Source organism: Mauremys mutica, chromosome 6, assembly GCF_020497125.1.
Source record: "Mauremys mutica isolate MM-2020 ecotype Southern chromosome 6, ASM2049712v1, whole genome shotgun sequence".
Lineage (NCBI taxonomy): Eukaryota > Metazoa > Chordata > Testudines > Geoemydidae > Mauremys > Mauremys mutica.
Window position 1 is genome coordinate 102,406,670 of NC_059077.1, and position 12,197 is coordinate 102,418,866.

General features: G+C 42.7%; 1 protein-coding gene across 2 annotated transcripts in view; it reads left to right on the forward strand.

Annotated features, from left to right (window-relative positions):
- Positions 1–12,197, forward strand: part of FREM1 (FRAS1 related extracellular matrix 1) — a 103,598-nt gene that overhangs the window by 25,596 nt on the left and 65,805 nt on the right. Inside the window, exons 4-9 of one of the 2 annotated variants that reach the window (XM_045022328.1) lie at positions 2,313–2,614; positions 3,123–3,319; positions 4,707–5,030; positions 6,896–7,004; positions 9,579–9,710; positions 10,192–10,320. In XM_045022328.1, coding sequence (XP_044878263.1) covers positions 2,313–2,614; positions 3,123–3,319; positions 4,707–5,030; positions 6,896–7,004; positions 9,579–9,710; positions 10,192–10,241 — 1,114 coding nt within the window. In that variant the 3' untranslated portion in view covers positions 10,242–10,320. Of the gene's footprint in view, positions 1–2,312; positions 2,615–3,122; positions 3,320–4,706; positions 5,031–6,895; positions 7,005–9,578; positions 9,711–10,191; positions 10,321–12,197 lie in introns of those variants that run through there. The other variant, XM_045022325.1, reaches the window with a different exon arrangement.

Genomic DNA, 12,197 nt, shown 5'->3' on the forward strand with positions numbered 1-12,197 from the left:
GCTGCCACTCATAGAATCATAGAATCTCAGGGTTGGAAGGGACCTCAGGAGGTCATCTAGTCCAACCCCCTGCTCATAGCAGGACCAAACCCAACTAAATCATCCCAGCCAGGGCTTTGTCAAGCCTGACCTTAAAAACCTCTAAGGAAGGAGATTCCACTACCTCCCTAGGTAACCCATTCCAGTTCTTCACCACCCTACTAGTGAAAAAGTTTTTCCTAATATCCAACCTAAACCTCCCCCTCTGCAACTTGAGACCATTACTCCTTGTTCTGTCATCTTCTACCACTGAGAACAGTCTAGATCCATCCTCTTTGGAACCCCCTTTCAGGTAGTTGAAAGCAGCTATCAAATCCCCCCTCATTCTTCTCTTCTGCAGGCTAAACAATCCCAGTTCCCTCAGCCTCTCCTCATAAGTCATGTGCTCCAGCCCCCTAATCATTTTTGTTGCCCTCCGCTGGACTCCCTCCAATTTATCCACATCCTTCTTGTAGTGTGGGGCCCAAAACTGGACACAGTACTCCAAATGAGGCCTCACCAGTGCTGAGTAGAGGGGGATGATCACATCCCTTGATCTGCTGGAAATGCCCCTACTTATACAACCCAAAATGCCATTAGCCTTCTTGGCAACAAGGGCACACTGTTGACTCATATTCAGCTTTTCATCCACCGTAACCCCTAGGTCCTTTTCTGCAGAACTGCTACCCAGCCATTCGGTCCCTAGTCTGTAGCAGTGCTACATTCTGTCTATTTATGGCACTTAGGTTCTCGGATATGATGGTAATTGGGGCAACATAAGTTTTTAATATACTTATCCTCACAACATCACTATGAGATAGTACAATACTATTAACCCCATTTGACAAATGGAGAACTGAGGCAGAAAGGCTAAGTAACTTTCCAAGGGTCACACAGGAAGTCTGCAGCACAGCAGAACCTTCCAAGACCCTAGTCCCCTAATCATTGGACAATCCTTCTTGTCCATGCCCCAAAGGAATGGCGTACAGGAATTGGAGTGGATTAAAGTGCCAGGAATGAGGGGAATAGAATGTTTCCCTTGATGGAATCAGTAAGAATGTCATGGTTCAATATAGGCTCTGTATTTTACCACCTCTCTCTTTGCTTGTCACTTTCTCTTCCTTGGGTGAGCTCCACTGACCTCCTCCTCCCATCCTCCCTGAGATTCCAGTCTTTTAGAGTCCTGTGTCCATTTTGATGTTAAAGGTGTGATTGTTTATCACATCAGATGTGCAGGTCTAACTTCCATAACATGTGATCAGTGTAATGTTAGATCACATGATCCATTTTAGAGGAAGACAGATCAATGAGATGATGATACAGGGTTTCTAACTGATCTCATTAGTATGTACAGAGGAGATACAGGAAGGCACAGCCAGATGGCAAGAGCTACAAAGAAGATTTGTGGATCAGCAATAGCAATAGCAATGATGTGTGAAGAAACAGAGCAGAAGCCAGTATTGGAAGAGGAAGAAACTGAAATAGTGGTGTAGGAGTGGGGAAAAGAGAGAGAAATCAGGTCCATGAGATAAGTGGAACAAGTTCATGGGGAATTTTGAACTAGATCCTGAAATAAACAGGGAGTCAGTGGAGTCTGACAATGAGGGTAGTGTGATCACATTTTTTATACGTGTGAAAAGGTAGGCTGCAATATTCTGCACCTTCTGGAGTCTGGAGAGCTAAAATTTGGAGATGCCTCAGAGAAGGGAGTCGAAATAATCAAGGTGAGAAGGCACTTATAAGTTTCAGCTGTGGTAAATCTGAAGAAGTGGCATACACTGGCAATGTCATGGAGATGGCATGTAAATAGGTAGCATTCCTACCCTGTGTTTTCTAGCATAGTGCACATACAATGGCTAGGGTGCAAACTCACTCATGTATTTCTGGGAACACCTTTATAGCTCACCTACATGACAGCAGCCATAAAATTCCCTGAGCTTGGTTGTTCCCACTGTTGTTTCCTGAGACACCTTTGTCCTGGCCCTAAATTCTATATGCCTTATAAGACAATCAAATCCTTCATTATCCTGGATTCCAACAAATAAAAACAACCTGGTTTGGGATGAGTCCATGGAAATAACTCTGCACCTCCAAGCCAGAGCCCTCAATACCACGGTGAGTCAGGAGAAAAGCCCTGAAGCTCTATCAGGGTCATAAAACTTGACCACCTAGTTATGTGGTGACAAGGAAATGTGCAGAAATGGGGAATTTCAGAGTTGAGGATAATGCTGAGTTCACAGGAAATGGAGGGAAGTTGGAATGACATATTACTAATTATTTTTTATCCTCGACAGATTTACAGAAACTGAAACATTCACAGAAACGTTCATCCTTGAAGTGCAATTACTTGAGCCAGATTGCAATATAATCAAAATGAGCACCAATGTGCTGGAGGTCCCTGAGTTTTATGGCGTGTCCAGGAAGATTGACAAGAATGTGCTCACTTTTGACTATGACAAGAAGACAAACCTGGAGTGCACCATCAGACTGGCCTCTTTAGAAACTCTTCTACCAGCCCATGGTCAACTTGTCATTGGAGAACCTCAGCAAGAAGAGCCTCGTGGAGATCAACCTCATAGCTTCTTCCCTAGATCCAGTATGATATGCTTTAATTGTTTGTATTAACAACATTTACAAAGAGAGTAGACAGAATGCCTGCCACAATAGTTTCCTTCATATGCATTGCTAAGATATGTTACTTAAAATGGATGTGGTGATGCAACTAAGAGTCAGAAAGAGCAGGAGGATATTAGGGATAAAATGGAAGTTAAGGATGCTCAGTCCTCCAGGATTGGCTATGTCTTTGTCTGAAGATCTACAATAAAGCTTCTAGGCTTTGGGCATAGTATTGTTGGATTAATATCTGAGCCAGAATGAAAGGCTAACTTGACAAGAAACACAACAAAGAAAGTGAAGTTGGAGCTGGAAAATGTCAGTCAACCCAACACAATTGTTTAGGGAGAGAGAGGAGGGAAAGGAGTCCTATGCTATGTCACATGGCCCTTTTACGGCACTTTTAGCTGAGCTACATTGAGCTTTCCTGTACTGTTTATCACTTTTATTGTTTAAACAAATATTTTACTACAGCTTCTATTGGATTATAGAGCACAGAACAAGCCAAAGGTGCAGGAGTGGGAACTGTGCTCCAGAACTGAAGATGATTCAGAACACCAAAATGAGCTGTGAGGAATTTTTGCTGATGGGAATTAGATATCAGCATCTTGACCCTCCTTCACCCGACATTGATTATATTCCTATCAGGCTGGACATCACAGACAGCAGAAGCAAAACTCTGCACAAGGTAGAGTTTTATACAGCTGTGTAGTTTCTGGTATTCTGTTGTGTTCATGATTTTATTTGTGTGAGTAGACAACAGGCCAAATTAATGGCTGGGGGTGGGGAGAGGGAAGGAGTCGGATGGTGAGGAATAGAAAAAATGATTATGTATGACATCACAATCATTATCAATAACTGGATTACTTTGCATAATAACCTCATAGTGAGAGTCTGTGTAGTGGTTAAAGTACAGGAGTCAATGTCAGGGCTTCTATTCTTAGCCCTGCTATTAGTGTGACCTTCCTGACCAAATCACTTCAGACCAGTTTTTCAAAAGTAGACAGTAATTTTGGAAGACCAGCTTAAGATACTGGAGAACTGATTTGCAGGGGCACTGAGACCCACAACTTCAGATGAAGTTGCTCAGCACCTGTGAAAATCAGGCCCTTGGAATCTCAAGTTGAGCAACCAAAACCAGAATCACCCCAAACTATAATTGGTCTTTAACATCTTTGTGAGTCAGTGTCCCCATTTGTACACTGCAAATAATACCACTTACCTACATCACAGTAGAGCAGTGAGCATTAATTAATGTCAGCATAACCACTTTGAGATGCTATCATGAATCTGTCCTGGGCAGAGCACCCCTTTCCGGAGCTAGATGGAGAGCACAGGCGAGTGGCTCTAATTGCCCACACCCCTGCAGGAGTTGTGGGGCATGTCAGTTTAGAGGGGCCAGTGCTCAACCCTCCAGCCAAGGCCTTCTGGATGTTTCTTCCCCTTTCAGGATCGCAGGTGAAACAAACAAAACCATCCACAGTCAGCAAACAAAGTTAAATAAAAGCAGAAAGGAAAAGCAAGCAACCTGTAGGCAGCTTCAGTGAGGATATTGGCCTCTCTCACTTCAGAGGGTCTTGGAAATATCGCAGTCTTCCCCATAGTCCACTGGGTCTCCAGTATAAGTCTCAGTCTCTTTCCACTTCTTATCCCAGGGGATCTGTGTCCTTTCTGCAAGAGCAGAGGCACTATTGGCTGGCAGACCTCTCTCTGGGAACAGGGGAGCTCAACAGCCTGTTACCTTCCCAAGGTTCCCACCATCTGAGTGGAGTTTCCTTCCTTTTAACTCCTCCTCCAATCTTGGCATGATTTTCAGCTACAGGAGGTGGGGCCAAAGTAGCTCCTTAATAGTTCATAGGTTCTCAGTGGGGGGGGTCATGATTATCCTGCCCTTTCCATAAAATGGCAGGGGGAACCCAGCATAAAAAAGGTTGAAAACTAGTTCTTTAGGACTCAGTTCAACAAAGGAAACAAACACAGGCTTAACCTTTCGCATACAGTATGCTTAAATACCATTGGAGTACTCATATAAAATCTTGAACTATATTTTGCCCTGACTCTTTTTCCTTTCATAGACAGAGCATGCATGGCTCCCTGTCCGAATCAAAGGTGCCATTCCCAACCAAATCCCCAGAGCTGCCTTCATGGCTATGTTCATCCTGGAGGTGGATCAGTTTATTTTGAGCCCCATGACAACAACAACGGTGGATGCTGAAGACAGTGAAACACCCAAATCCCTGCTAGTGTTCAACATTACCAAGCCACCCCCACAAGGCTACATCACTCATCTGTTAGACCATACCAAGCCTATCATCTCCTTCACGTGGAAAGATCTCAGTGAGATGCTTATAGCGTATCAGCCTCCAAACAACAGCCATACAGAGAGGAGGAATTATGAGGTAACAATGGGACATACAGAGCCACTTATTTTTCCCCTCTCTAGCATTCAGTAAGTTGTAAATAGATGTGTTCATTTGTAATAGGTATCTATGAGCAAAATGAATCTTTCTATTGATATGAAACATACCTCACTAAAATATGAGATATATTTTAATTACATTTTTCTTTGAAGTCTGCTGCTATTACTGCTGGGACTCTCATGAAAGAGAATCCTGTGACCCTGGTGAGCTACCATAGATTCCCTAAAACACCCCCTCAGTCTACTGTAGAGCTCAACCTTGACTGACCAAAATGTTTCACTTAAGGGATCTTATCTCTCTACATCCCTGCCCATCATTCATTGAGCACTGACTTCCTTTCACACATTTTCATACATTCTTACCTCTGGTTCTACAAGAGTCACATTCTCTGTATCTACTGAGGTCATTATTTACTGCATTCACCTCTGCAACCTAGCGGCAAATTCTTTGTATAATATATAGACAATAGGCTTGATTCCAATCTCATTGACGTGTTTTACATCTGTTAACTCCACTGACTTCATTGGAGTTACTCAAGTTTCTTGCTGGTGTAAGAGATCAGAATCAAGCCCTATGTATATTTTATTATTTCTTTTGAATCTAAATGGTACGGTCTGCTGAGTAAACAGCCCAGCTGTACTTCATTATGAGGTGTGTCACTAATTCTGACCCATCCGTTTACCTCAATCTAACACAAATCAGCTGTTCTTTTGCTGTTTACTACTGAAGTGCTACAGATACGCCAAGTTGTGAGACTAAGATTACAGAAATATTTTACGTCCTAAAGAAATGAATTACACATCTTTTCCAACGCTGCCCATAACCATTTTTAGCTGTGTTCCTCACATCAGGTCTGTGCCATTGGGTTTTACTTATTTTTGTATGAAGTCTTCCTTGATATTTTATTCTTGATATAAATATTTTGCAGCATTAAGTGTTACAGCATTTAATAATAGTACACCGTGGGAAGGAGAAAGAAGAGGTGAGATAGGACAGAAATTATGTATTTTCAAAAGCAGTTTGATGAGAGAAAGAGTTCAGGGAGAGATCCAGGTAGATGATTGCAGGTGGCAGGAGATGCGGAAAGGGGCTCATTCTAACAGTGGCAAGATATACGAAGAGACAGGAAGACAGAGGCAAGGCAAATGGATGAAGAAGGAATAGGCAGGGAAATAAAGTGACAAGGTCTATGCAGTAAAATATTGCGGTACCTGAGTCTGATCCCAGTAGACTGACAGGGCATGTCTATTTTAGTTCAGCAGGGTCTTGGGACCCTCACAGGAATTCAAGCAGTAATAGCAGCTGTCTGAGGAAACTGTAAGAAAAAATCTGCCTGATGGGCTCACATTCAAGAATCCCTGGGAAGTGTTTATGTTTTTAAAAACTTATTTTTTGTACAACTTGTACTTAATTTTCCTCATATTTTATTTACCACATTGCATCTGATAGACTTAAAAAGCAGAAGCTGAGCAAGGAAATGTACCCCAAAACTTTTTATTGTTGCAAAACCTCTGTGTGAGTATAGTCCACCCTAGTGAAAATTAAAATGTGTATCTTTCCTGTTCATTTATATAAATGTACAACTATATTTAATCTTATTTTCCCTACATTAACTGTAAAGATCGCAACACAGGAAAACAGAGCTATAAGGTGGTACAGAACATTAGGGATTCTATTAACATACTGAACTACTTTAGATTTGTTCGTTTGGTTGTCATATTATCCGAATCCCTTGAAGTTTAGAAAGCCTAATATTTCAGTTATCTGCATGCTGCATATACTTTCTACAGACAAAGATATTTCAATCTGTTTTTTCAACAAAGGTATGTCTTTTTATATAACAGGTGGAGTTAGAGGTTCATGACTTCTACTTTGAAAGGAGTTCACCAATCACTGTGCATATCTCCATCAGAACAACAGATACAAATGCTCCTCGGGTTTCATGGAATACAGGTGAGATTGAATTTCACTGAGTGAATTCTGCTACTAAATGTATGTTGATGCAGAAATGGGTTGAAGATACAAAGTTCAGGTATGGATCCACAGTCTGACCAGCTAAAAGTTTGGGGGTGTAGGTGTGTTTGTATTTGTTTGTTTCTTTCTCCTTCTCTGTTTTGGTGTGACCCAGTCATAGAAGCTAGAACAAATGTCAGAATGAAGCAGAATGAAAATGCAGAGTAACAGAAGCGGGAAATGGGAGTATGAGAAAATGAAAATATTCTGTATCTTAATTAAAAACAGTAATGACATTTTACTTTCTGTCAATCTTTAAAAAAATACCTTGCTTCCAGGGGCGGCTCCAGGCCCCAGCACGCCAAGTGCGTGCTTGGGGCGGCAAGCCGCGGGGGGCGCTCTGCCGGCGCCACAAGGGCGGCAGGCGGGCTGCCCTCTGTGGCGTGCCTGCGGAAGGTCCGCTGGTTCCGCAGCTTCGGAGGACCTCCCGCAGGCACGCCGAAGCCGTGGGACCAACGGACCCTCCGCAGGCAAGCCGCCGAAGGCAGCCTGCCTGCCGTGCTTGGGGCGGCAAAATTCCTAGAGCCGCCCCTGCTTGCTTCCTATTTTGTTTCCCATATAATTCCCTCTGCTCTTTGTATATTAATCTGCACAACCTATGCTCTCCTGCTGTTTAAAGGTCAATTCTAAAGAAGTTACAGACTTGTTGTAGAAATCACTTGGGAAAATCCTATGATCTGTGTTATGCAGTAAGTCAAACTAGATGATCATAATGGTCCCTTTTGGCCTTAAAATCTATGAGTGTGGGTTTAGCTAACCCAGGAGATACACCTCTACCCCGATATAACGCAGTCCTCGGGAGACAAGAAATCTCACCACGTTATAGGTAAGACCACGTTATATCAAACTTGCTTTAGCCCCACCCATTCCTTGTTCCCTGACCGCCCCCTTCAGAGACACCCAACCCCCCTGTCCCCTGACTGCTCTGACCCCTATGCACCCCCCCCCCGCCCGCCCCCTGACGGGCACTCACCGGCAGTGGCAGGAAGCGGAGCCGCCCAGCCCCAGCCTGCTCCACTCCACCAGCTTCCAGCCGTGGTGCTCCACTTCCTGCCACAGGTGAGTGCAGGACCTTTCCCCAGCCACCCCCCAGTGACATGGCTGGGGCCGAGGCAAGGAAAGCGGAGTGGGCTGGGGCTGCATCGCTCTGCTTCCTGCCGCAGGTGAGTGCGGGGAGGTTGGGGAAAGGACACCCCGCCATACTCACCTACGGCGGGAAGCAGAGCACTGTGGCTGGGAGCTGGCAGAGTGGAGTGTGCTGGGGCCAGGCTGCTCTGCTTCCACTGCTGCTGGTGAGTGCGGGGGGATCCCTTCCCTCAATCCCCCCACCGGGCGACACGGCTGGGGCCAGGATGAGGGAAGCAGAGCGGGCTGCTCCCAGCCCCCCGCTAATCCCCATGGCCACTCTGGGACTGCGGGGCCCCCAAAAGTGCCCTTCCACAGCTCCTGCCCCCCAGACCCTGGTGGGGGAGCCCTGACCGCCCCCAAGACCTTCTGCCCCTTATTGAACCTCTCGGTCCCGGCCTGGCCCGGCACCCTTAACATACTGCTCAGAGCAGCATGTCAGAGCTTTACCGCCTTGTATGCGAACCCACCTTATTTTGGGGGGTGATCTGTGTCTTAAATCAGGCCAATGGATTCTGTTGGAGAGGGAGTTAAAAGTGGCGTCAGAGAGTTGTGTGGCTTTTCTAGCCTTATCTGCTGTTTTGACAATATTAATATATTAATTTATGTTAATATTTATAAATATGCATTAGTTGCAATATTTATGCTACTGTTATAGTACATTTATGCTATAGTTAAGAACATAATCTGAAAACATGTCATGGACCAAATTCACACCAGTGCTATTCCTTTGAAATCAAGCAGTGAGTTTGATCTCTGAGATCGACCGCATCAGTGGCCAACCCATCTCTAAGACCGCAGATGACCGTAGCAGCAGTGTTGTCACGATAGAAGGGCGTATTGAGAAGAACAGTCCTTAGCCTACCCTTAGACAAAAGTGTCCACGTATCTAACTGAACTTGAAACGTATGCGTAAGTAAAAAGTTGGGCCATGCACTGTGCCTTGAAGGTCAACCAACTTTGGGCTCTAGTGCATTGACAAAGGAAGTGAATACCAGAACCAAAGGCACTCCACTAACTCCAGCCTCCCATCTCCTGGACATTCAAGTCTATGAGCTCTCAACAGGAACACCTTAGCTGATTTACTGTCAGGAAAGTACATAGGCAGGAAGTTAGTTTGTTCGATAGCTGGGAACCAAACTGTTTTACTCCTCTGTAACAGAGATCTGAGGGGCATTGACTAAAGTAAAGGTGCCTGGAATGAAAGCTGCTAGTAGGGCTTTAGGTTATTTTTGAAATGCCTATTTGAAGCAATTATGTTGATGGAATTTAATTTGTTCTTTCTCCTGACCATTTGCACAAAGCACTACAATAGATACACTTGATAGCCTTGAATGTCATCCAGTTATAAACACACGTTTTGCTGAACCTATTCTCTGTTCTTTGTAGGCCTCGATCTCCTGGAAGGGCAGTCCCGACCAATCACATGGCAGCAGTTTCAAATAGTGGACAATGACAACATCAGAGGTGTTCGCTTGGTCACAGCTGACGGCTTACAACATGGACGGCTCACTGTAAGAGGTAAATTGCCATTTCCTCTTTAGGGATTGGAAACAAATTATTGTATTCGATCCACTAAAGGTGGAATACACCAAGGTAATTGGGTCCCTACCTCTCACTGAAATCATTGGGAGTGAGATGTCTAAAGACCACTGAAGTCTATGGGTTACACCAGTGTAAAACCAATATCTCTGGGAGGACAGTAAGGGCCAATATGTCGTTATACTGCTCTATGCTGTTTGTAGAGAAGAGCAAAACTGGAGGTGTTTTTATTTTTGCAAAACTCCGTGTCCATTAGCAAAACCAAAACCGTGGCTAGTTTGGATCCAAATCCCATATGGTTTGAGCCCCACTGGTGGAAAAGATTGATAGAAAGGCCCAATCTTTACCTTTTTTTTTTTTGTATAAACAATTGTTTAAGTTTATTCCCTTTGCTGACTCTCTCTCTCTCTCTCTCTCTCTCTCTCTATGTTGTGTTATATAATACAAATACATTAAACAGAAAAGCTCTGTAGATGGTTAACTGATAGGCACAAAGATCTAAATGACTGAACAGTATCTGATTTAAAAGATTCTGCAACTATGTTCTATACAGAGTTTCAATTAACATTAAGATGACCAGCATTTGAACAGAGGGAGCAAAAACTAGAACTCCTCTGCACGGATTTATTCCTTCCCTATTTATCAAAAGCACCCTCGATGATGGCTTTAGTTCCATTAATGCTATTTTAGGAGCAGTTTTGTTACTGTTACTGTTTGTTACCTAATAGTTTTGCTCCCTCTGCTGTCTGGCTACTTCTACTGCTGTTGAATAATGTAAAGGGAAGTATTAAGACTGGGTATTTTTTTAAAAAGAGGTGAATTTAAGGAAATAAACTATATCTCAATAAACTATTCACTCAATTTGAGTAAACGTGACCTAGCTCAAATGTAATTATTTTCCTTTGCCTCGAATGTGTTAAAGATGTGGCTAAAGAATAGTGGAGCTTGCTAACTGAGGAAAGCTTCTAAGTAAATATAGGTATTATTTAGAATCTGGAGCTTATTCTCCAGCGGATTATAAATACTTTTATAAATAGATCAAATTTTGGACCTAAACTCCTTTACAATATTGCAGTAAATCAAATCCAAACTTGACTTTTCAGGGTGATAATCTTTCATGTAGTGAATGTTATTGCATACCATTACAATATTCTTAAGCATTCCTTATACCAGTAAGTGCAGAGGAATAGTTTTTTACTTTAAAAATGTAGGGCCTAATTCTGTATTCCATTAACACAATTTTTACATTAGTGTAGCTCCATGGATGAGTATGATCAGAGTGAGGTTTCAGGAATCTGTTAATGTAGTTTCTTTGGAGCAAAAAGAAACATTATCAATATAACAATCATACCCTTAAAAATCCTTTCTTCTTTTATTAATAGCTTTGATTATAAAACTGAAAGAATTTTAAAGATCGAAGTGATTTTTCTCTGTTTATGCTACGTTGCTGTTTATGATACTTTCTTACATTTTACTCGGCTTGACAATGAAATGAGACTTCCCTGTTTCATTCTCATTGTGATCGTCAGTTTTACTTTCTGGTTTTTATGCACTAGCACAATGCTGTTGTGTTTGGGAAAATGTTTAAGTAAAATAAATCCATCCTGTGGTTGAAATAAAAGAAAAAATTATTAAACTTTTAAAAATGTTATTGAATTTTCAGATATACAAAAATATAAATGAGATCTAAACACATATGTGGAAGACAATAAGGTAAATATTAAAAAAGGAAAATAAAAGAGACAATACATAAACTATCCAAAAGGATATATGTCTTGTATTCCAGCAAGTTGTTCTCTGGAGTCTTCCGTCATATGTGTTGTTGTGGTTTTACAAATAATTACTTCACAGAATTCCCTTTAATGTATAAATTCAGGGCTGGGCTGTGGATTTACCATTAGCAATGAGTAAGACAAGTGCAGCTGTACTGCCCCAGCACCCAAACAGAGAATTGGGACTCAGAATCACAATCCGGTCCCTGGTTCCCTCCTTGCTTCGGGGGGGTAGGTGTTCTGATTCAGCCCTTTACCCGGAGCAGACTACATCTCCCTGTATACTGGAGATGCACCAGCTGGCATGTTGAGAGGTAGAGTCAATGCTCTTCCCATACTCCGGTCCTTTCCCTCCCACACAGCTGTGCAGCCAGATGTATCTGGCTCACAGAAGTTGCTCTCCCAGTAATGCTAGTAACTCCATTCCATGGGCACACAGGGCAATCCACAACCTTGCCCTCAATACACTTTTCAGCAATATATCTTTTTTTTTTGTCTTGTACAAGTCGATTAGATATCCAGACCTGGAGTTTAACATTCCAGTTAAGCATAACTAGTTTGATAGGGATTACTAATAAAGGCAATGCTCACTGAATTCAATGGAAAGACTCCTGTTAACCTCAGTGGGCATTGAATTAGGCTCAACATTTCTACCAACTATTGAGTATGCCATGTTATATTATTTGGCAATACT